Raw genomic sequence first — 25,815 nt, forward strand, 5'->3', positions numbered from 1 at the left:
CACCTGAGTCATCCATCCACACTATACCTGAGTCATCCATCCACACTATACCTGAGTCACCCACACTATACCTGAGTCCCCCACACTATACCTCAGTCACCCACACTATACCTGAGTCCCCCACACTATACCTCAGTCACCCACACTATACCTTAGTCATCCACACTATACCTGAGTCATCCACACTATACCTCAGTCACCCACACTATACCTGAGTCACCCACACTATGCCTGAGTCACCCACACTATACCTGAGTCACCCACACTATACCTGAGTCATCCACACTATACCTGAGTCACCCACACTATACCTGAGTCACCCACACTATACCTGAGTCACCCACACTATACTTGAGTCAGCCACACTATACCTGAGTCATTCACACTATACTTGAGTCACCCAATCTCAGCCCAGGGTAATATTAAGTGAGCTATCAATACTTTCTGATAGGCTAAAAATGTAAGATAGATACGTGATGCATACTGTCGGATGAAAGTGTACTTGTTTTCTTCAAAAATGTCTTGACACAATAGAAGTGAAGCCAACATCTAACTGAAACTGGTCACTTCCCGCAGCATTGGTGTGAACTGGTGCCGTGTGAAATGTGTAGCCATAGGATCTGCTATCTCGTCCATGTCCCTGAACAGGGTCCAGCCACCGGCACAAGAGGAGCCTGACTACATCATTAGGTAGGTCTTCAGTTACAATTGGCTTAGAAAGGTAAGTGAGGTGTTGAAAATGTATCTCTAGTATTCTAGTGTGTAGTTACTTTTTCTTGATTTTTTTACAAAGCTGTTTTTCTTTATTATTGCTGACGTCAGTTTTATCATCATGATAGTTTTTGATACTATACAGCTAATTGTTCGCCTTTAAGCACAAGGGGGCTGTCCCAAAAAGTGCTGTTTTGAGAAAATCGAAGGTACAGTTTTTGCCCCTTGTTCAGTTTCTTTAAAAGACAAGGAGAGTTTTCTCTATAACCAAACAAATATACACACCAATGAAACCAAACTTCTCCTATAGGTAGGGCAATGTCCTCTTTTGATGTAGGTCAAGATTTCTGGAAACCTCCGGAATCTGGGTTAGCCTGCTTGTCCTAAAAAGCAACCAATTTTCTTGGAAAGAGGAGAGGGGTCATAATGCCTACACACTTTGTATATATTGTATTTGTCTATTCTGATAGTTTCTCATACTCACCACCCTGTACAAGAAGTTGATATAACTACTTGTTTGCTTTCCGGGGGGGGGGGGGGGGGGGGGGGGTGATTTGGGTACTCATGGACACAATTTAGGAGCTGGGCTGTGACCCTGCCTGTCAGTGCCAATCGGGGCTGACAGGCTGGAACATCCCGACCGAAAAACCGTCTCTTGCATGTAATGATGAAGCGCCTAACCACTACGCCACAGATACTGGTTCAGTGGAACTCGAATTCAATGAAATTGTTGGGCCTAGCCTTCGGTTTCTTTGAATCTGAGTGTTCGTTCTTGCAAATATGAGGTTTTTGTGTAGGCAATGAGCTAGTAATGTGTCTTGTATTCGACTTTCTCAATTAAAAGTAGTTTGGTTTCAGATTAGAGGCATTTTCGTTTCTTTGATCAAACCGAAGAATTGCAGGAAAATTCCAGGAAACTACACTGAACTCTACCAAGCACACACTGTGCAAAAGGGTTGATCTGTTCAAATGCATGCCTGTGCTGTCTATCATCTGTAATGTATTGTTTTCCAAGTGGCGTCTGTAGCCTAGTGGTTAGGCTACCGGACTTGTAATCATGAGACTGCGGGTTCGGGGGTTCGAGCCTCAGCTCGGTCCGACGTTGTGTCCTTGGGAAAGGCACTTTACACGAACTTCCCACTTGGATCGGTCCTATCAGAGACGGACGTTAAACTAGGAGGTCCCGCCCCTTAAATAACCTAATAGTGTTGATAGGGGCGTTAAACCCATACCATTTCACCATTTGTTTGTTGTTGTTTTCCAAACAAGTTATGTTGCTGTGTAGAGCCAAGCTTACGGTGTTTGACTCCACAGTCCGGCGCACAATTCATTATGTAGATCTATGTCAAGATTAGCTTATCATTGTTCTATTGATCGGTAGCCGGGGAAAAAAATGACTGTCATATTTGTATCTGTACGGGTGTTCCTTGCCGGCACAGTTTGTACCCCATCCCCTCAGACACATGCACACTCAGCCACACGCCACACGTGTGCTGGCCGCCCGTCCGACCCCAACTCACACTAAGACATGGGTGCATGATAACAATGCCTGTATTGGTATGAAAGGAGGCCGCTGATTGATCGCATAAAACTGTTCACGCTGCAAATGACTTCGTTGAATCCGAGCATACTAGTTTATGTATTTGTTGAATCCGAATTATTTTTATTGATTTTTTTAAATTTTAAAAACTGGGAATCCTACTCCTTTCGTTGATTCCGAGTTTGTTGAAACCAAGTTCCTCTACTTGCTTTCCACATTTACCATGTACAAGTTTAATCTTAACCTTAAAAGATAAATAAATTAAATACATATCGTCATATTATATAGGTCTACATGCAAAATTATAGTAGAATTATTGCATGATTTCATTTTTCAGAATCAAACAGCCTAAAATCTGTGGCATCTTTCTGAATAACTGCATGTACAGTCAAACTTATCCAAAATGACCACCCATTATCGAAGAGAAAAGTGGTAATCTTAGACTGGTGAGCCTTTTGAACGGTTTCATAACATAATAATATATTTTTTTGAACGAAAGGGTAAGGGGAGTGGAAAGTAGTCGTTTATAACAAGTGATTGTCTTGGGCATGTGGTCGTTAAAGCAGGCTCAACTGTATTTTTGCAGTTAAGCCAGTAGGCTGCCATACACAGCATGGCCTGAATCTTATATTATTTTTTCTTTGAACAAATGAACTTTTCATAAACATTGAACTGAAGTATAAGAGTAAATTTTTTTTTCATTTTTTCTGTCCCCTTTATATGATTTCAGAACAGACATGAGCAAGCCTTTCAACGACATTCTCGTGGTAACAGTGCCCCCTCTCCCTACTGCGGGTTCAAATATGACCTTCCAGTGCCAAATTGGCAATGGTGAAGGGCCCAATGTGACTCAGGAAAAAGTGGTCAAGTTTTACCAGAAAGTGGAGGTCGTTGGTGGTGAGCTGACTGACTTGGGTGGCGAGGTCAGTTTGTGTTTGGATTTCTCAATTAAGCGTTTTGCTTTCTCTTTTTTGTCTGTGTCTCGTTTGTTGCTGCCTGTTTATTGGCTTTTAAAAATTCTCTTTCAAGTTTTCGTTTTAGTTTCCCTTCTTCCTTTGCTTCTTTAATTCTTTTTTGTTCTTGTTTGAGAGAGATGATTTCATCTGATGTCAGAAGACAATGAGAAGTTATTTGACGTAATGATTTGGGAGTCAAAGTTCTTGGTTCAGACACTGGAATACTGAACAGCTCTGTTAAAGTTGTATTCCAGTCCGCTTCAGTGTGGGTCTCTAAAGTGGTTATTAGCATGTCTTCTGCAGGTTCATTTAGGCTTGATTTAAATTATTTAATGGCACCTTCATTACTTCCCATCATAGGTGTCGGCTGATTTCCTTCCTCCAACCTAGTCACATCAGGTGTAAGTGTACTCCCGTGGATCTCTTCCATAGGTGTATCAGCCTCACCACCCTCAGAAATACCACTTAACTCCATTGCTTGCGACAACAAGTCATGTTTTGTTTCAGGACAGGGCGTAGCTCGTCAATGCTAAATCATACTAAATGGACATAGCCTTTTTTTCAAGTATGCTACGGATAACCATAAACTACTAAATTCTATACTGTCCACAGAGAACACGAATCAGCTGCACCTTCAAGGGATCTCCTCGTCCTATTGTCACGTTCTCCCTGTCCTTCCATAAAGCTTACTACAGCCTGACACCAGCTGATGGGGTGGAAGTCCACGGTGATGAGCTGATGGCGTACAAGACAATTCGTTATGCACGCTATCAAGGCCGTTTGCTGAGTGTTTGGTGTACAGGTCTGCAAGACCTAAATGGCGGGGGACGCGGTTCTGCTCTGGACATGACGGCCTCACATCACATGAACAACAATCTGCCGCACTGATCAGATTTTCATCCCTCAATTGTCTTGCAGTTTGCCTATAGTAACTTAACTTGTCTTCACAAGTTTGGCTATGTTGGGTGGGAACTGATTTCTCTTACAAAATAAAAACAAAAATGTTGAAATATCTTGTTTGCATATTTCTAACTTGTTTTAATTAAGTAATTTGTTAAGATGCGTGGTACTTGCTTCCCAGAATTGGTGTGCAGAAGACAGAACATTGGTGACCACAAAAAAAATTATTATTTAAAACACTTTGAAAGATTGCTCAGTTGGTGTGGATTTGTGGGAGATCCTCTTAACCTGGCCGATCTCAGTGGCGTAAAGCCATGACATGTGGCAATGTTTTTGAGAAAAAGTCTGTAAAGCAGGAGCAGCCAGAGAGGCAAGAAAATCAAGACGGTCAAATCTTGACATCGTCACTGGCCCAACCCACCACAAGTGCTCAGTTTGTGGAAAATTCTTCTAAAAAGAATAGAGCTTGGAGCTGAAAGTCACAAGCATAGTCATAAGAAACAACCATTTGTTTAAGCAGTTGGCACATCTCTTGCAAAGGGAAAAAAGGTTCTGAGGTCTGTGGCAAGCTATGGCGTTTGTGATCACTACAAGTAGCTTCCCATTACATTGTACTTCCTTTCCTTTTTTTGTACCAAGCTAAATACCTGCAATAACAAGCTAGGCCCGCAAGGTCTATAACTTCTCTTCTTCATTGGATATTAACGGTCATCATCATAGCTTATGATAGACAGACTGCAGTGGAGTTCGCTGAAATTGAAACCTGTGGGGTAATTGGATTTTCTTCAATTTAAGTTAAGAGAGAGATTCCTCAAACTCAAATTGTGAAGTAAGAAAAAGTTGTTTTTTTTCTTTCAGTTCACGAGTTTTTGGACTAACCTTGTTAGGTTCAAGCTGACTCCACAGTATTGTTATAATTCCTTGCTCCCACTAGCAGGCTACATGTACCTAGTTCGAGTCAAGATGTGTGGGCATGGTCAGACACAATGACTTTTAACCCCAACCTAAAGCCCAATTGATGCATCAAATCACACAGTGCTGAAGGGGGTTCAGTTGATGAACAGGTACATTGTACGATGTTTGCCTGTCTCAACCTTTAGGTCAGGAGCATTCGATCCCATCCAGCATCGGGTTGCTTTTTTTACACTCCCTGATCTTAGAGCAGGTTAGATTGCACACCTAGTCTTCTCAGATAAGAGCAAAAACTTTAGATCTCGAGTGGAACTTTTGCTCATTAAATTTAAAGATCCTTTGATGGTTCTAAATTTTTTTTTAAGTAGGCCCTTCAGACCCCGATCCATTATAATTCATAAGATAAGGTCCAACCCAGAACTGAGCCCACTTTTGTCTTTATAATTATAAGTTACTATGACTATACATCATGAAGGCCTATATTGTACTATATGAGCGCCTTCGAAAATGGCACATGGCTGTCAGGCAAGGGATGACCCTACACTCAATGCTCTATGTTGCAAAAACAGAGCTACGTACCTAAAATCAACTGCACTGTAAGATAAAGATCTGTTACACCCTGAACTCTAGCAAAGGTACGCAGAAAAATACCCTGCCAAAATTCCAACCCCAATTTTTGCCTACTATTTTTAAGTAAGTTGCTTTCATAAACTTACCTATAGCTTATTGTCTCCCGAAATCAAGCACTTTATTCTGCACAACTCGACCAACTGTTAATGTGCAAAATTCTCTTCACTAGTTTGCACCTTCACAAAATCACGGAGCATTGAGACTGATAAAAATCTATATATATGCGAGGCATCATGGTGAAATCAAGTGCTCATCAAATAATGAAATCACAGAAAATTGTATTTTTCTGTCCGTTTGGCAATTTTTATCGAATTTTTGGTTTTTGACTCAGTACCGGCACCTTTACGGTCCATTTAAAAACACCTCTATCTGTATGGATTTTACTGAAAAATTATCTAAGGCACAAGAATATAAATTTGCAGTTTCTAAGAACTCTCACTCTCTTTGAAATGAAAGTCGCCAAACATTAGCAGCTATTTTCTCGCTAATTTTACCTCTGAAACCAGGCAACCCGCATCTCCTTCGATCGCAAATATCGCGACTTCTATTCATGATATCTGAGTACATGTATTTTTTTCACCGAAAGCAAAACAAATAAACAAGCTATAAAATGATACCAAAGACTCCACATTTCCAAAAATTGACGAGAGCCTGATTCCACGGCATTATGACACATCATATACGTGTTCAGGCTGCAGTCTATGGGAGGAACGATGGAGAAACTCCTCGCAGACTGGAGGGAGGGCTAGCATGACCATAACTAACCTTATTTCTTACGTTTCGTCTGTTGGAACGTGGTCTCCGTTGATGATGATCCCAACAGGAGGAACCAAGATTCCTTTGTCAGATCAACCTAATTTTCGTCTGTAAGAAGGAAACCTTGTACACTGGGTGTTTTTACACCCCCATTGACACAATTTAGATCATTTAGGAGGCAGGCTTCTGACCCTGCCTGCAATGCCAAGGAGAATATAAATAACATCCCAGAAGAAAGACAAAGATACTCATTAAAATTTTCTCCCTGCTCAGGAATCACTTAAGGCAGGTCTTCCTGCAACAGCAAAGCGCCTAACCTCTTCACCCCAGATGCCAGTGACACATCAGTTCAGTCAACATTCCATCCTCCAGAAAATTCGTACAGTACGGTACAGTGCAACCTCTCTATAACGACCTTCAATATAACAACCTCTGTATAATATAGCGACTTCGTGCCCAGGTCACGATTTTTCATTAGCAATATTTTTGGATGCCTCTCTGAAACGACAACTCTCTATAACGACATTTTTTTCTGATCCTGACAATGTCGATATAGAGATACTACACTGTATAAAATACTTCGTCTTTGGAGTAGCCTACATGTACACAAAAAAATTTTGTGCAGATTTTTTTATAAAAAGGCAAACTAACATAATAGTATTTAATAGCAGGGCATAACATTGATGCCTGGAAAGCAAATAGGCTTGAACAAGAAGATAAATAAAAAGGATTTACCATTACTCCAACAGGAGTCCAACCCCCCCACTTCACTTAGTTGCAAGGTTCCAATACAAGTTTATCCGGGCATTTTCCATTTGACTGATATCCCAGCTTTTAAAAGTCCTAACACATCTTTCCTCAACATCGTAGCCAGTTTCATGCCATACTGCTGTCTGGCTTGTGAACATGTTGACTGGAACCTAGCATATCAAATTGTTAGTTTTAGTAGAGGGCTTTACGGCGCTCGCAACTGCATAAGGTCATATGAGTGCCAGAAGATTGGAGGTGTTACAAGAGAGTAACAAACATAAAAAAGAAGCAGGGGAGATAATGACGATAGATGTTTGATAGGAAAAATTGCTCTCAAGAAATCTCTAGTCACTGTACAGTAAACATGTACAATTTAAGCTGCTCTAAATTCTGCACCAAGAATGCTGTCAGCTGTGACAGAGGACTTGTTAACACAGTTACATGTACTGAGACAAATAAATAAAAAAGAAGGTACCAATGCAATGAAGAATTATTTGTTCCACATTTTATTTATTTTATCACGCTCAAGATCTTCCATGAGAAGATTTTTACCACAAAAGACAAATAAACATAACTACATAATACATAAGTGGAACAACAGTGAAACTCAAATAGCTGGAAGAAAAGTAATATATTGATTCATTCAATGAGCATATATATATTTCATTCTGTACAAGAAAATAACGACTTCAATTCTTACGAAGATTGTTTGGGTTTTTTCACCCACGACAAGTCCGCTCAATTTTGTTCCAACTTTGTTCTCAACACAGAAAACGCAAGTATGACAAACAACAGAGAAGGGTGGTGAAACTGAAAATAACACCTTAGTGTGTGAGTGAGACAGTGGTGGACTTCCAAAACAAACAAAGCGAAGTGTTGACATCACAAACAGGAGCAAAAAATTGGCCAACAACAAATTCCTAACTAAACTGAACATTCAACACGTTTCTGCAGTCCTCAACTATCCAGAACATTTTCAGGGTAGACACGAGTCTTCTCTGTAATTTACTTGTTCCAAATTCACTTCAATTTGCATTCCAAGTTCATCACCATATTTTATACAAACCATCTACCCGGCATGTGTAACAGAAATAATCTACAAAATATATATAATATAACATATATCAACCAAAAAGAAAAAGCATATGAAATCATTTATATGACCAAGCTGTCAAAAGTCCTTCCAATCCAGTTCTTCAACATGTGCCTGTGCAACAGGTTTCTACGTTGAACAGAGACGAATGACTTTGTTGGTGACAATGAGGAAGTCCTCGTCTTGCAGTTCCCTGAGAGCATCGTCGAACATCTCCTTGGTGATTGGCTGTGGAAGGAGGGAAACAAATGCCAATGAATACCTTGCTCATACAGTGGAGTCCACTTATAATGAGTCCTGAAATAACGAGAAGTCTGTTATAAAGACACTATTCTAAAACCCCGTTTTTTCCCCTTATTTATCTTTGTAAATAAAGTACTGCTATTGCGCAATCAGTCACGCGGGTTGGTTATAACGGAATATTGCTGCTGCTGTGCATAGCGCACAGACCTATGACACATATAAAACTTCGCCAGGTGAGAAAGTTGGTGATCCAGCGAAACAGAAAGGGAGAACCCACGGGAACAAACAATGATTACAATGACGGCTGGAGTGAATGAGTGGGGAGGGTGTGGCAGAGGCAGACAAGCAGAACGCATCGCGTGATAGGCCAGCCCAGTCTAGATTATTTAGGCATACCATGCCTCTCACTTCTCTGGTGCGGAATGGAGAGGTCACAAGGCTGTGATAGATGGTGTGAAGCGCAAGCAGACGCAACGTACCACAGGGTGTGGTGGGGTGGGGGACAACCCCCGGCGAGTTAGCCTAAAGCCAGAGCCCCTTCTTTCGGATCGCTAAGGCCGAGCTGTCAACATTGCTAGTGCTAGAAAAAAAAACTGATTCGATTTTTGATCAAGACCTAGAGATCATGTTGTACAAAATTGTCATCAGGGGAAATACAAAAAGGAATAAACAGAACACCAAACTCATAGATTAGGCCTACTTTACTATTTCCCTTGAATTTATTACTAGATCCCTTATAATGAGTATCCTGCTATAACAGACATTTCGCACCGGTCCCCTCCCTCTCGTTATAACAGGATTCCACTGTATTTTAAAGACAAATCTTGGAAAAAGATTAACCTGTTTTTTCCTCAAATGTCACATAGTTAAAAAATCAAGCGAACAAAATATGCTTTCCCAGTTCAGCCAAGGGTGAATACCTAATTGAAGATTGCTGATTTCAATTTTCTCAAATGTTTTATAACTGCATGAAGATTTTTAAAAATATTTTTGTTTGGTAAATGGCCTGCAGAAGTGCCATACAAAGTTTCCTGGGCAATTGGTAAATTAATAAATAAGCTTGAAATTTATTTTATTTAAGCAAACAGACAAAAGTGAAAAACTTTTGGTCTAAATATCTATATTTTACTTAATTATTATGATACTGGCTTGCAAATGTCTCAAACATCCCTAGATTTACGTACTTTTTATAATAAATGAAGTGAAAATACCGTGGGCCTCTAGTAGGTCACCAAACTGGGAGTAATTTTTCATCTAAACTCCTGCCATATTTCTGAAATCCTCATTTTGGGAAAATGACTGAACTGCGGCTTCAAACAAGAATTTATACTGCACTAGTAGTTTGTCATATTGGGAAAAAATGCGAAAACCTGATCTCGTCTATCTTCTAAATCAAAGCCGAGTTAAAATCACGTTTATTTTCATGATGAAAGCTCGGTGAGTTAAACTTCAAAAAATAAAAGCTACAAAAAAGGCTCACTGGAGGAAACAAAACTGTGTCGAACTATTAAAATTTTTACTTATTATTTGCTACCATTAATTAATTTATCGTAGTGTTTAGTAGATATTTAAACAATGTAAGTACAGCTATTGGACACTTTGGTATGAGTCCAAAGTAGTGTCAGTATGGTAACATACAGTGGAACTCGGATTCAACGAGGTCGCCGGGCCTGATCAAAAGTATCGTTGAATCCGAGTGTTCGTTACAGCAAACATGAGGTTTTGTGTAGATAATTACAGTCACTGAGCAAGTAATGTATAAAGAGAAGTCACAAATAGGGCCTGAAATGCCCGCATATTATGAGCTGAGTAAAAAAAAAGAAGACCGATTCGTTCAAATGCATTCCTGTGTCATTTCGATCGTTTACCACAAAGTTGTGTTGCTGTGTAGATCCTAGCATAACGGCAACTTTTGATTTCATAGACAAGCGCACAATTCATTACGAAGATCTACGTCAGGACTAGTTTATCATTGTAATAATGATCAGTTGCCGAGGGGGAAAAAAAGACCGTGACGCGTTTGTATCTGCGACGTTCAACGCCCGGATCGCTAGTGCGCCCCCCACCCTCCCCGACACACACACACAGCCACACGTGTGCAGGCCGCCCATCCGACTCCGACACACGCCAGAGTAGACACGTTCGCGAGCCAACAATGCATGTGTTGGTATGAAAAAAAAGGCCGTCGATTGGTCGCATGCAATCGGTTAAGTGAATAATGTTTCACGATACAGTTGCAATGAATGGTTTCCGGGAATAGATAAAGTTCGTTCTGGGAGAAAAATGAGCGAAGCCACTTCTGCAGGGGCTGTTCACCCTGGAAGCCACCTCGTTGAATCCGAGCTCGCTGATTTAAGTGCTCGTTGAATCTGGGTTATTTTTATTGATTTTAAAGAAGAAAAAAAAACGGGGAATCTATCTCTTCTCGTTGAATCCGAGCTCGTTAAATCCGAGTTCCACTGTACTTAACATGGAATGACTTCTCAGAGTTTTGACAGCCAAGATAAATGTAGTAAGCAACAAATACTAGAAATACTGAAAACCATTGAGAAAAAACTTGCTACAGACTGAAAGGTAAAAGCCAAGGTCTTAGCTTCATTTCTGTCCTATTTCTTGAAAATTAAAGGTAGAGTGGTACAAAAACTTACAAAATCTGAAGTCTCCTTGAAGTCATCGTACAACTTTTGATGTTTCAGAGTGGGCACTTTGCCCTTGGCTTGGATAAGTTTCTTCAGGGCAGCTGCCACCTCAGCCTTCCTCTTTCGAGCCGCTCCGCTCATGCCAGTTGTCAGAATGGTGATGTCAATTTTGCCAGTAGAAGGATCAACGGCTGCTTGCTTCAGGGCTTCTTTGTAGAGTCTGCCAGAAAATAGCATTGCTAATGTTTAGTAGTGTCTAAATTGAGGGGAGGGGAGAGAGACGTGTGTGAGTGTGTGTATGTGTTCGTCTTACTATTCAACAAGCTGACCATAAATTACCAGAGATAAAATTAGCATTAGAGCTATTTCATTGATAAATGGCACCTTTATTTTGTGTCCCTTTTCAACTTCCAAATTGATCTGCTGTTTCATATATCAAACTATAGACTATTTTCTTTTCCTTGAGGCAATTATGAATGAGCACTGCACTGTTGGCTTAGTGTCTTGTCATGTTAATTGGGAGTCATCAATCCTCTTCTTTCCAGTTACTATAGGGGTTTTTTTTTTTGTTTTTACACTCCATTTTTTTCTTTACCTTCTCGCCTCTTCTACATCTGCAACATCCACAGTGTCCGACAGCCTCATTCTGGCGTGAGCCTCTGCCAGTCTAATCAAAGACTCCAGCTGTCTTGGGTACGCAGATACTTGACCCCTGGAGCTGCCGACTTTTCTCATTTCAACATAGGCCTGGATAAACGCTTGTCCTGCCTCTTCTCCAATCTTGGGATGAACAAATCCCTTGGCGTACATCAGGTAGTCCTTCAGTATGCTCATGTCCTGTTAAGAACAAACCACAATATTACTTCATGTCTTTCAAAGCTGAAAGTTTTTTTTTTTACTTCTACTTCGGCTCTATAACAAAACCAAGGATAATTATACTTGAACAAACTTACCACCAACTTTTAAAATAAACTAGACACACATTCAAACATAATATTCAGGATGTAATCTAGATGATGAACATAAGACGGGTCCATTTAATTGCAAAGCAGAATAAAAAAGTCACTTCAATCTCCAATTGCTCTTAATTTCACTAAAGTGAAAAGTTTCAAACTTATTTTCCAACTACAGCTTTACAATTGCATCTTTGGAGAGGTCTTGCCAAAGGGAATAAAAGTAAAGTCCTGACTAAGGTAAGATATCACATACCTCTTATCAATAGTCACAAATGAGGTAGGCAAAATTTCAAATATTTATCAGGATCAAACTTTTAACGTCTGAGTATTGAGTATTTTCAAAATCAAAATGAAGCGAACATGAGCACACACATAGGACTTAAAAACAACTCAAATGATTGAATAAGAATTTGTTCCTGAAAAAGAAGTACAGTAAATCCATTTACAACAACTACACATACCAAATTTGCTTCTTCCTCCTCCTCATGACTTCTAAAGTACAAAGAAACCAAATGGCTGGCAAGTCTTCTGTCGTACATCTCATCTTGTGGGTCAAGGATGAGGAAAATCAGATCAAACCTGTACAATCACAGAAGTAGATGAAAATGTTACACAGAGTAAAGGACACTATAAACTGAACTAACAAGGGTGCAGATCAGATACCAATGAAAAATGTAATCTATCTCAAACATAAATTTTATACTTTCCTTTCATCCAAATCACAACCGTGCCCAAGAGGAGATGAGTACAGAACATTTAACAAATGTGGACAGGAAAAGATTTTTTCAACACTTTCAAAACGTAGATGAAAAAAATACTTGACTTGAAAAGTATCAAGTTTGCAATCTTATGCTCAACTTATGATAGGTGTCAAGACAACAGATATAATTGAATACAAATAGTTCAGTCAGCACATTGTAGAACAAAACCATGGATTTAAAGACTACCCTCATAAATCCATCTTCAAATTTTGACTGATTCATTTTAATTTATATCTCCAATAGGAAGCAGTCTACACAATACCGTAGTATAGTCAGTAATCTTACAAAACAAGATTACAACAAAACCAATTACTATAGGCTAGCCTAGCTCTAACCAAAGAGGCTCTTTACCTGGAGAGAAGTGTATGTGGCAACTGGATATTTTCTGTGATGGTTCTGTTCTTGTTCCACTGGGACTCCACAGGATTTGCTGCTGCTAAGATGGAGGTCCGAGCATTTAGGGAGCAAATAATACCCGCCTTTGCAATAGACAATGTTTGTTGTTCCTATATCAGAAAAAAAAGTGTATCAAGACAATGTAACTTCATAATATGCATAAATTTGTCAGCTGACTGATGGCAGGTAATGATGATCAAAAAATTGTTTTATCTAAAAAAATTTAAAGCACATGGAGATCCTGGATAAAATATCTTTTCCATAGGAAAGTGAACTCGCTTCCTTTGCGTCTAAGGTGAAGAATCTAACCATTCCAACTTCGTTATTTGAGAGATAAAGTAAGGACTGAGAGCATCAGTAATCATTCAATTCCTTCAACATCCAGAAGAATCATGACAGCAGAAGAACCAAGCAAACATGAAAACTCGATACACTCCATATCAAAAGACAGCTCAAGGAAGCTGTTCAAGATATTCAGTAGTACTCCGTTGAAAGCATACATACATTCATTTACACCATGCAGACAAAGGAACTAAAGAGAAAAACAAACAAACACATTTTGCTCAAATATTAGCTCAGAAGACATGACAAAAGGAATTACTCAGCTGCCAATAGGCAAAGTCAACTCACCATGACTTCATGTAAAACTGAACGTGTGCTGTCATTCATCTTGTCAAACTCATCAATACAGCACACACCATTGTCACTTAGCACAAGAGCTCCACTGTAAAGAAAAATTATCAACGTTGTAGTCATTGTATAAAAACTGTCCAAATATGCAGTCATATAGCAGTAAATTTCAGGTCATTATAGGAAGACCCACTGAACAACTAAATCAAGTTAGCAAAGTAGAATAGATTGCTATTAGTAGATTTTCATGTATTGGGAAAATCCAGCCATTCTGACTTTACATTACCACATGGAGGGTTAAAACCTCCCTCAGTCAGCAGCTGCATCTAAAATCCTTTCATTTTTCTTTTATAAATTCTTACAAATGACAGCAAAAAACATAATGCAATCTTTCCTTCATACACACTTTTCATTGATCTATCATGCAGCTGACAGTGAAAGACTACATGGATTAACTCACTTTGGTTAAGTAAAGTATCTTTAAGCCTCCTAGCAGTTTGACAAAGCAATCCTAATATTCCTGAGTGCAGTATTGCAACACGTCAAAATGTCTGATACTCAAAACATACGCACAAAAACATCTTACGTTTGCAACACCAGCTGTCTTGTTTCCGGATCTTTTGTGACATAAGCAGTGAGACCGACTGCACTGGAGCCTTTCCCTGAGGTGTATTGTCCACGAGGGACCAGGTTGTGGACGTACTGGAGAAGTTGCGACTTGCTGGTTCCGGGGTCTCCACACAGCAAGATGTTCAGCTCTGACCTTGTGTGTGTAAAGAAAACGAATAGTTAAAAAAACAAGGCAAAATAATCCTTTGCCGAGGACAACAATCAACATGAGGGGAAAAAAACCAACAGCTGTATAATAGCTTTTAAGCCTGTCTTTATAGTAGTAGCCACATTTCCCAAAAGGCTTTAAAATAGTAGCACTATGAACAAATATAAGCAGAGTACCCAAAAATCAACTCAATACATTTAAGAACGACAGAAGTCAAACGTTTAAAAAATGGTTTCAAAAAAAGGAACACAACATGAACGACAACAGTGACTTCGTAACGGCAGAAAAGTACAGGATTATTTTTTTTTTTTTTAATTGAAGATTTCACAAATAAAAAACCCATTAAATTAGAACAATCATCAAACAAAGGGCTCCAACAAAAATTTGGGACCTGTATTTAAGTTTTCTACATTCTGCAAAGTATACCTGAATTTGCCCCTTCCAGTATTGCTGAAATCCTTTCTGTTTCCACCAAAAAGCTGAAGCAAAATTCCTTTCTTGATGTCCTCATTTTCATAAATGCTTGGAGCTGAGGACAAATAACAAGGTATCTCAACGCATGTTGAACCAGTCAAAAATCAAATCCCTTTGTTCCCTCATATAAAGAATGTAAACTATAGTATATTGAATGTAATATATAAACTGATCTTATAGAATAGATAAATGAAGGTAATATGTGTCATGGCGCAATGGAATTAGGACTAGGAAAGCTTGACGCGATGTTTGAGGATTTTTTTTTTTAAAAAGATAAAACGAGCACACACGCGCACACTCAATGCTGTGTGTGCGTGTGTGTGTATGTTTTATCATTATTTTTATTTTTTTTATATCCTGAAGTATCATGTCAAGCTCTCCTAGTCCTTAAAGTTTAACACCCCATCATCGGAGTATTCCAAGGCCTGAGGGCCAACAAAAGTGAAAGTAGATCTTGAGAATGTTCCTAATCGGAATGTCAAATCAATACTACTTCCATTATATTTGAAATAACATGTGTGAGCAAAGATCCAACACAACTTGAGGTGAGTCTACTAAATTTGGCATCAAAATTTCGGAAAATAGTGCTCAGAGTTCCTTCTGATAAAAAGTTCATGGGTGTCTCCCGCGACAGAGAAGGCAGAGTGAGATTTTATAAAAATCCAGCGCAACAGACACAACAAAAAAATCGAGAAACACACAATCAAAATCGGAATGCTTGTGTTTTCGGGCAAAAAATCGGGCTATCCCGATCAAATCGGTATAAGCGGCAGGTCTGATAAAATCCATACATTTGTGTTTGAATGGGCATGAAAGGTGATGAGCCAAAAAAACAAAAATTCAATAGAATTTGCAATTCGGGACGAAAAAAGCCTGATTTCTTCAATTTCATTATTTTGACGGGCACCTGATTTCACCATGATGCCTTAGATATGTAGCCTTGCAATCTTTTTTTTTTTTAACCTTCACCATAGTAACACACCGATTTTGTTAAAAAGAAAATACTCACCAATTGCTCTAGCTAATCTTTCATAAATATCCGACTTCTTAGCCAAAGTCTTCACCATTTCAATTCTTTCCTCTGTCATTTGAACTTGTTTCCTGAGAAAATCAAGAAAAATGAAAATATATTGTAGTAACATTCAAGAGACTCCGAAAGCTTTTACTGCTTAACAGTCTCTTGACAACAATTGTAACAAAATTTTATCTGAAATTTCTCATTTTTCAGTCCCAGATGAATATGTCTGCCTCAAAGCAAAGCATATTCAGTAATTCAATGCAACGAATTATTTTTTAATTTTTACAAACATTTTAATTCCCACTTGAAAAATTCACTTTAACTCCGGACGTATTGCCGATATATCGGTGTGAGTCCACACCCATTGCGGACGTATCGCCTATATATTGGCTGTGATAGGGTGCCTCAGTATTGTTTCATTTTAACATGATCCGTCATTTATAATTACTTTTTATTGTTTTTGAAAACTTGGAAAGGATCTAGGAAACGAAAACATCTAGTTTCACTTTGTCAAAGTGTGGGTTTGATGAAAAACGAGTGAATTAGTTATTGCGGTCTTGCATCAACAAAATGATGTAACCAGACTGTATAAATATCATAACTAAAGACAAAAATTGGAATATTGCTTTCAAATAAAAAACTACGCATTCAGAAATTCACGGATTATGCTCTTGGCCTGTATATAAGAGAGCTGTGCTGATTTGCTTTCACATGTTTGGTGAAAGTAATTTTTCCGTCAAAATGTATTTTTCTCATCACCATCACCATCACCAGTCTAACCCTTGTAAGGCATACTTATGTTCAAAATTAATCCTCGTTTCATGTAGGAATGTATTCCTCATTCGATTTCCTTCAAATCGATATATATGTTACGTTTTGAGTAATGGTTATGATTATATTATTTTGTACACCACATGAGTAGCCAAATCGAGTTACAAGTTAATTACGTCTAGACCCCCCTCCCCCCAAAAAAACTACGTCAGGAAAGAGTTACAGGATGCCCCGTGGAGACAATCTAAGCTCAAGATACAACGCAAAAGCAACATAAACATAGAGAGTATTGTCCTAAAACAAAAAGTATTCTCACCCCTCATCTGTTGCCTCAGCAAGTCTCTTTGTATCCAATTTCCTGAAATGCACTACATCAATGTGTGTCTTGTAGACAGACTTCACGTTGCGCTGACGAGGGTTGACACGCAGAGGAACAGCACGATAGATGCCTGTGATTGTGACGCGGTCACCAGGTTGGACCCGATCCACCAGGTCATTGTGAGCGTAGATGATGATGGTGTGGGGAGTCTGGCCAGGGGGCATGTCCTCTGTCGTAGGAAATAAAACAAAAAGCATGAGGGACTGCTTTATTCCAAACTATCATGCAATCTTTTTCTATGCTTTACACCCCACCCTATTCATCACCTGTTTGATTTGTTTGAATAATAAAAGCACAATAACACAAAAATGGTAATGTAGTACAGGAAAAAACAATTTAATTTTTTTTTTTTTAAAGGAAAATGAGAAGAGGAACCAACCAGTAACACTCAACCACCTGTACTGCATCACAAGATTTTTCCCTAAGCAAACACATCATTTTATTAAGTAAATCCACAACAAGTAAGACAAACACATCATCGACATTTGAACAACACAATTACACAACTTGGCAGGAGAGCCCGTCTCTCAAATATATCTTACCTGGAGATTCCTGCATCTTGACCATTTGCTTGTCTGAGAACTGAGATCTATTGTGGATCATCTGATAAGAAAATTTTGTGTTGCAGTTAGTGCACAGCGTCGGCTCAGCAATGCGGCCTCTGTCAATCTCCACTGAAGTTGTATTCTGGCAAACATGGCATTGAAAAAATGCTTCTCTCATTTCAGGAATCAGGGACGATGTACGGATAACCATGCCACAGATGGTGATCAACTGGTCAATATCTGTAACACAAGGAGGAAAATAAAATCTACATTAAATAAAAATTGCATCTGTTTCTAAACCTATAGAAAAGAACTGGAGCACTTAAAATCATGTAGGTCAAAATGAGGCACTCAATGTAAATCGCAACCAGAACTAACTAAAAAATCTACAAAGAAGAATCGAGGCAAAATAAACGCCATGTCACTGCATTAACTTTCGTTTGAAACAAAAAAAGGATCAAAGAAACTATTTTATGTAAATAAGGGTCACTATCTGTAAGGATTTGAGACATCTCAGTTACAACAGCTGGAGAGACTGGCCAAGCAAGAGAGTGGCGACTGTAGAGAGATTGTTGGTGGCCTATGCTGCGCAAGTGGCCAAAAGCAGAGGAACAGTGAGTGCAAAAAGGAAAACAGTAGAGCTAAACATTTACAAACCCATTACTTCAACTTCAAATAAGACACATATTTCCCTACAGACACCCATCCAACATAAAAGATTTACCACAGCAAAAATGAGAAACAACAATTAACCATATTTACCTTCTGGGTTTAGTGATCGCATATTTTTGGTAAACTCTGCATTGTATGGCCTGACTTGAATCTGATGCTCCAGAGTGGCATTAGGAAATCTTTCAAAGAACATCTCATTGACTGCCATGTCAAAAGTTGGAATGACTTCTTGTGGGTAGCAGACCAGCTGGCGGTAAAGGTCACCATCAAACTCACGTAAGTGACCACAGTTTACGTTCAGGAACGGGTCACCAATGACATTGATCTGGCAAAATTTAAGAGAAACAAATACAATTTTAGTAATCAGTGAAAAAAGAAGTTCAACAACAAAGCTTTCTACAACTAGGACACAATGCTCTACCATTAACAACAAAGCCAGTATCTCCTTGCATTTCCTCAATGTTCATATTTTACTTTTAGATATATCAAAATTGCCAGAATAGGTCTCATCGGCCATAGCAGAAGCTATAAGTCATCTTAAACTTAAAATTTTATTAATTCTTCTACTTGACGTAAGAAATATTCCCCTCTGCAAATGTATTGGTATCGCCAGACATTGACAAACTTATTATTATTAAAATTAAAGTCTATAATAACTTTCCACCCGATGCGCAGGACCCAATGACTAGCATTACATAGACGTTCATTTCAATTGCACAAAATACTTCTTAACCAACATAAACAACGGTACTGTACTTTTTGCGACATTTAACTCTGAGGACTCCCAATCTCGTCATTTTATTTTAAGGTACTTAAAAAAGAGAAGAAAAGCTTGTTAACTCATGCAGATTTTTAAATTTCGAATACCTATGTTTAAGCTGTCAAAATTATGATATAAACGACAGAAAACATTTTCAGCCTCTCTTCAGCCTTGACTCACCTCATCAAGTCTCTGCAAGTAATACGGCTGTGCAGCATCAATTCCAGCAAACTGCTCATCGTCCGCAATGCTTGTGTCTACATAGCGAGAAATAAATGAGCGGAACTTTTCCTTGCACTGGCTCACCACAACATCTGTTCCCCAGATAACTAACTGAGGTCCAACCGGAGCTGCTTCACTGACTGCATCACTACGGTCCGTTTCCTGGAACATGATGGGGGGAGGGGAGCCAAAGCGAGAATTATATTAACCAAATTCTGAATCTGCAAAGCACAGTCACAAGGTTTACAACTGGGGTTTATATTTTCTATGGACACTGCCATACTGTTTTATTTATAATTAATTCACAATAATCACATGAAAAGACTAAATCAGGAAAGTCATGACCCCCAAAAAACATTCAAAATTAGGTACTTTCCTATTCAATATTCCACGAACATGATGAGTAAAAGTAAAAGCTTTTGTCACATTCTATTCCATTCAGTTTATTCTATTGGTTGTAACAGCTTTATCTCATTCACTGAGAAACATGGCCATAATTAAGCAAGCATAGTTTATTGCCAATTGCTTTTCATGCTGACTTACTTCACATGATCTTTATTAAAGAAATTTTATATAAACTAGCATGTTTTACAACATCTCAAATGAAACAAAGGACAGTGTACCGTACCTGTACACCATTGTCAGTTCATTACAACACAAAAGGGCATATCAAAAGTGACTTAATTAAAAAGGATTATAATGAAATGAGTCCCATTCTCCATAGGCTCTTTTTAATTTTGTTGCAAAATAAATATTTTTTTAAAATTAATAAACAAACCCATGGCCGCACTTTGCTCAAAATCAACTGCAATCATGCGTAATACACAGACACTTGTTCTCATATATCAGCATCTGGCACTCACCGATGGAGGTTCTGAACCGCCCACAGCCACTTGTCTGAGCCTTCTATCACTTCGAACATCGGGACGATGCCTTATGGGAGTAGCTCCAGCAGCAGGCGTGCCAGCCAGAGTGCTTTGTGACCCAGGAGTTCCATAGTTCAAGGGTGAACTCAGGTCTATCTCACTGGCTGGAGCTGTGCACGTGTTTGAAATTAAAATAGAAATAGTTTGGTCTTTTTCAAAGTAAACATGCAACTAAAGATTTCTCCATTTATGGCGTTCATTTTCATTATTCTTCGCAAGTCTAGTTTTAAAGTTCATAATTTTTCTTCAGCTTCAGCAAGTTTATGAGGGAAAAAACTAGAAAAATGAATAAAAGTATGTTCCAATACCAAAACGGGCTGCCATACTGCCCATACTCGGATCCTCAAAAAAGTACTTTAAATACCCTTTTTAAGTACTGGTTAGCAGCAATGCATAAGTCTAGAAATCGCTCCAGTAAGAGAGGTGAGATAATTATCAGATCCTTACCTCCTCTTGGGCTTGTCAGCAGAGAGTCATCCCCCTCAGTGCCTCCAGTGAGAGAAGAGTCTAAAGGACCTACGTCATTTAATGGGGACGATTCTTCAATTCTTCGTCGCTGAGATGGCGGAGAAGACAAATCTCCATCTCCAGCCCCATTCCTTGAAGATCTCTTTGAACTTGATCGGGTAGCTGGTAGATATACACAAGATCATGAAGGTACAAAGAAACAAAATAATGAAGCTATCATTAACGATCCTAACCTTACACAAAAACCAAAATAGAAATAAAAGTATCTCACTACTCTTGACACATTCATAACAATTAAAGCTTGTTAATTACTATCATAATGTATTAGCACTTGTGCGCAAAAAACATTTTAAATTTCCTAAAAATGCTTACAGCAAAGATATCAAAAATTACCCACGGACTTCATTATCTAGTAACAAAAAACTTACGGGTATTGACAGATGATCTTGTGGAGCGTCTTGAAGCTGAAAAATAAGAATAAATGCACTTCATTATATTATAAAGAAGCATGATAAATTTTTCACCCGCACCCTTTTTCCCTGTAATTACTTCATCAAAAACACATAAGGACTAAAATTAATGAGAGATGACTTCTTAAGTCCCCCCAAAAAATGTATAGAATGGTGAACCTGAGTTTTCAAAGGTTTTAAAACAATACCTCTTTATATGTGTTACAGCTTGTTCACTTTCGTTTGACCGTCAAAACAAGATAAAATCAATCACTCTAATCTTCTCGGATCTATGCATATGGGTCTAAAAATTAGATAGAATCTTTCGAGACTCACATAAAAGACATTTAATTTATACAGTCCAGGATGAAATCTACATGCTTACAATGAAATGTGGGGACAGGGTGGTGTCACTCAACTGCCACTGTCTCAAAATGAGCAGTTTGTAGGCTATGTTACTCAAACTGTAAATCATTTTTACTGATCCGGTGTATGCACCCAAAGAGTGGCTTTTAATATTGTGGATACTTGGCCACTTTTCGCCAGTTATCAAGATTTACTTGTGGCGCGGGGATCTCGTACGGAGCACGGGAATCTAGTGCTGGGGCTTATATCGGTCACTCAGTTTGTGAGGGGACAGTCGGACGATAGAGAGAGGAAGGGACAGAGCCAAGGTCTACACACTTTGCAGGAAATCTACTATGCACTACACTTGCTGTAATAAAGTTTCAAGGACTTACGGTGAGAGCTACGCATTTGTTATTTCAAATTGTTTAAATGAGGTAGTGCTGTGTTCCGCAACAAATATAAGGCCCAAATAGAGAAACATTTATTACTGGATAAAGATTTTTTTTTTTTTTATATTTGTTTGGTCACTGGCCTGCAAAAGTGTCATGCTAAGTTTCTTGAGCAGTCAAATTAATAAATCAGCTAGATTTTTTTTAAACGCTGAGAGATGAAAGTGAACACGATATAATTTGTTAGTGTATGGTGTGTTTGAGTTATGATTATCATGGTAAAGTACTTTTCAAAAACCAATGGGTTACAAAGGTAACCAAATCCCGAGATAAACTATTTCCTCAAAGTAGACATAATTAATGTATGGAACATCCACAGTTATCAGTCCATTAGTGAGCATTCCAACCCATTTGGTAACATTCTTTTTATGCATGCAAGATAAATTTTGAAACAAACATTCATGAATGAGTATGTTATAATGTAAGTTAGGGATAGGGCTGAGGGTATGCTTTGTGCACTAGAAGTGATGTTCTGAGCTTCCTTTAAAGACTTTACCTCCTAAGCCTAACAGTATGGTCATAGACCAAAACTACCTAAATTAACAATGTCTTTAAGAACAAATAGGCCTAAAATGTAACTTACGAGTATCTGGATTTGTACTTTCAGGACTGCCAGCTTCTGATCCTCGACCTCGCTTGCTCCTGCGACTAGGAGTTCCTGGGCTCTTGGGTGAAGACATGGCTGTCTTGACTGCTTACACACCTGTCTACCTCTGAAATGAGAACAAAATATTACAATGATCACAAGCTGCCAAGAGGGCCTGAAAATAGCTAAAGTGCAAGTTGAGAGGATGACAAGTAGGCTATAATAATAATGGTAAGATTGAAGAATACCGGACCAGCGGACTGACTTTGCCTATGTCTCAACCTTAGGAATTCATAATTTTCCCGTTTTTAATATCTCTCAATGGAGAATCTCGGACCGGTAGATCTATTCATTAAAATTTTGTCAGGGGGGAGACCCCCCTGAACCCCCCCCCCCCCCCTCTGCCCCAACCACCCCACTTTCTCGCGCAATAATGTACGAGTGGTCCAGATTCTTCAATCTTCCCATAATAATTAGTCTACACAATTGTGACTAGTTTCAGAAACAATATGAAAACATAGTAAATAACAGATGCCTACCAGTTAGGCTTGCTTTCGCAGCTTGTAAAGAACACCAACTGGCCACCACACGCACTATAGAAAATCAAGGGTGCTTTTTCGGTAGTTCCCAGTGGGATCTAGATCTAGATCTAGATCTAAGGCTCTAAGGCAAGGTCTACCTAAAAAGCGCCAAATCAAGAGCCAACGCAGATTCTCTAGCCGGAAAAGGACTTCCGTAATGAGCGACCACCCTATCAAACACAATAAAGAAGGAAAGTGGCTATTCTCACCCGCCCGGAAGTTCTCGCAAGATCTACTCCTCCCCTCTTCTCTCTCTCTCTGTCTCTTTCTGAATACTGTCTATTATCGGTGTGGACGATCAAATTGACCAAAACAAAGTTAAAAATTGATGTTAAAACACAAAAGTAAATTAATTTGGTTGTCTACAAAGATGCTACGGCTATTTAACTTTTCGAATCGAGCCGAACTACGCGGGTCGCCATTTTGTTTTGTTCTCTCTCTCACTCTCTCTCTCTCCCCTGCCCACAGACAAAATTGTACGCTTTTAGTAGGCTACACCACAAGTACAGTTGTAATGGAACGTTTGTTCACAGCACAGAATTCTACAATTTTTCTCTTATCACAGTGTAGAATTCTGTGGTTTAGGGTGAACGCAAAATTTGTTGACACGAGCACCAGGTGAGAATAGCCACAAGACCCGCCTGCACTATTCTCACCCCGGGTGAGAATAGAGGTGGCCATAAAGAATAAAGAAGAGGCCTAACCCCAACCCAAACCCTACCACTACCCTTCTTCTAGATCTACCCCTAGATTCTACCCCTAGCCTTCCATTCGGCGATTGTTTAGATTCCCGCGTTTAATTCCGATGCGCGTTTTTCATACCCTCAGGCATATTTCGCTTTGGTCCCTAACCCTCCTAGGTTAGGGTTAGGGCCAGGGTTAGGGTTAGGGTTAGGGTTAGGGCCAGGGTTAGGGTTAGGCTTAGGGTTAGGGTTAGGGTTAAGGTTAGGGACCAAAGCGAAATATGCCTGAGGGTATGAAAAACGCACATCGGAATTAAACGCGGGAATCTAAACAATCGCCTTCAATTCTGCTCTGTCTCATAGTGGTCGCTCGTTACGGAAGTCCTCCCCTCTCTGTCTCTAGCTTGCCTTGATGCTGACACTGATAGATAAAATCTAAGACTGACTGAATTCAGTTTTTCTAAAAGTATCATAGGCCTAGATCATCCACACTTACCAATTTTTGATGGTCTGCAAAAAGGGGCGCTCGTGACCAATAACTGTCGCCACTTAAACCAGATATTAAGAATGTCTTGTCCAAGCTTTACTTCTTACTTCTTGATGCCGAAGACGACGCCAAACTAAGGAAGCAGAAATCTGACAGAAACCGCGCTTTTTCCCGCGATTTGTTCTAAAAATAGAATGCCGCGTAGTGCATAATAAATCAGCTAAATACTCAACTATCCTTACCTAGTTTTCAATCTACATCTTGATACTATATTTTCCTCCGAATTGTCCAATAATTACTAATGTCTATTTTATTTTTTTTATTTTGATCATAAGATTAATATTACTTCCTTGTTCGTACAAAATAAAGAATTAAATTTAAATTTATTTATTTACCGGTAATTGGCCTACTAGCTTCGAAACGATTCAGGCTCTTGCTAAAAAGTAGAAAATAGGATGTTCCCAAAACGTAAAGAAACAATATTATAAATTATGGCTTTTTACTTTTTATGGGGGGGGGGGTTGCAACACCCTTTTGGTTGTTTTGTTTGGGGGTTGTTGGGGGTTTTTTTAAGAGAGAGGGTGTAGCCTATTTATCATAAACATATCAGCTACTGACCCACATGTTCAGTTAAGTTGTGAAACCCCCTCCTTAAGCGGAGATGGATTTACGTTCATTTTTTTTTTTTAATTTTTTTGGGGGGGGAGGCAATCAAGAAGATAGAGGTTCAGGGGGAGGTGGGAATGAAAGTGTTATAGATAGCTACAAGGCTGCTGAAACAATATATTCGAAAGTAGCAACCCCCTTAATTATAGCCTAATAAATGATACATTTGTGGGCAAATAATGATTTAATTTTACATTCACTGCTAACATCGCCACTCTTTGGGTAACTTTTTGACTTTTGCTTTCCTTTGAGTTAGACCCTCTGCCAGTATCTCTGAAAATAAACGTATTGTTTTATGTTATCAACTCATTATTGTGAGTACGGTGATCTATGTCTTGCGGTTTGGGGTTTTATACTCCTCTTCCGAAACTGTAAGAAGCCCTTATATATTTATATATATACAAATCAATATTCAACTTGATTCACGGTACCGTGTAGTGTAGTAGGCTAAATAATTCCAGTTAAGTGGAATGTGTATACAACAGTACACGTATTTGCTATTGGCTATATTATGGGCTAATGTATTGATTAGGTTTCATTAATTATTTTTTTTGTTAGTCTTTAATTAAATAATTACACCTATAATTATCAACATACACTACAGCATCCCAGCCAGCATGATTATGGCGGCCCAAAGTCAATTTGATGTCGGACAAACTTAATGTCCGCTCCCGGCCCGC

The 25,815-nt window shown here is 38.9% G+C and overlaps 2 protein-coding genes across 3 annotated transcripts in view; one reads left to right on the forward strand and one right to left on the reverse strand.

The window, feature by feature from the left end:
- Window positions 1-4,217, forward strand: part of LOC101857326 — a 31,657-nt gene extending 27,440 nt beyond the window's left edge. The window contains exons 8-10 of the mRNA XM_005096724.3: window positions 577-690; window positions 2,982-3,174; window positions 3,820-4,217. Coding sequence (XP_005096781.1) covers window positions 577-690; window positions 2,982-3,174; window positions 3,820-4,095 — 583 coding nt within the window. The 3' untranslated portion in view covers window positions 4,096-4,217. The remainder of the gene's footprint in view (window positions 1-576; window positions 691-2,981; window positions 3,175-3,819) is intronic.
- Window positions 4,218-7,643: 3,426 nt separating this feature from the next.
- On the reverse strand, window positions 7,644-24,663 carry LOC101857559 (DNA replication licensing factor mcm4-A). Of its 2 annotated transcripts, none has more exons than XM_005096725.3 (18): window positions 24,479-24,663; window positions 22,716-22,845; window positions 21,315-21,350; window positions 20,866-21,048; window positions 20,356-20,528; window positions 19,451-19,654; window positions 18,601-18,835; window positions 17,836-18,078; window positions 17,231-17,462; window positions 16,135-16,226; window positions 15,078-15,180; window positions 14,460-14,636; window positions 13,874-13,967; window positions 13,199-13,353; window positions 12,548-12,665; window positions 11,726-11,967; window positions 11,140-11,350; window positions 7,644-8,476 (listed from the first exon to the last, which is right to left on the reverse strand). In XM_005096725.3, the coding sequence occupies exons 2-18, from the start codon at window positions 22,810-22,812 to the stop codon at window positions 8,378-8,380; spliced, it is 2,694 nt and encodes an 897-aa protein (XP_005096782.1). In that variant the 5' UTR covers window positions 22,813-22,845; window positions 24,479-24,663; the 3' UTR covers window positions 7,644-8,377. The 2 variants fall into 2 exon arrangements, with proteins under 2 accessions (XP_005096782.1, XP_035825198.1); XM_035969305.1 differs by lacking the exon at window positions 24,479-24,663 and adding an exon at window positions 23,258-23,355.
- Between the last annotated feature and the right edge of the window lie 1,152 nt (window positions 24,664-25,815).

The sequence above is a fragment of the Aplysia californica genome, unplaced genomic scaffold, assembly GCF_000002075.1.
Source record: "Aplysia californica isolate F4 #8 unplaced genomic scaffold, AplCal3.0 scaffold00136, whole genome shotgun sequence".
Lineage (NCBI taxonomy): Eukaryota > Metazoa > Mollusca > Gastropoda > Aplysiida > Aplysiidae > Aplysia > Aplysia californica.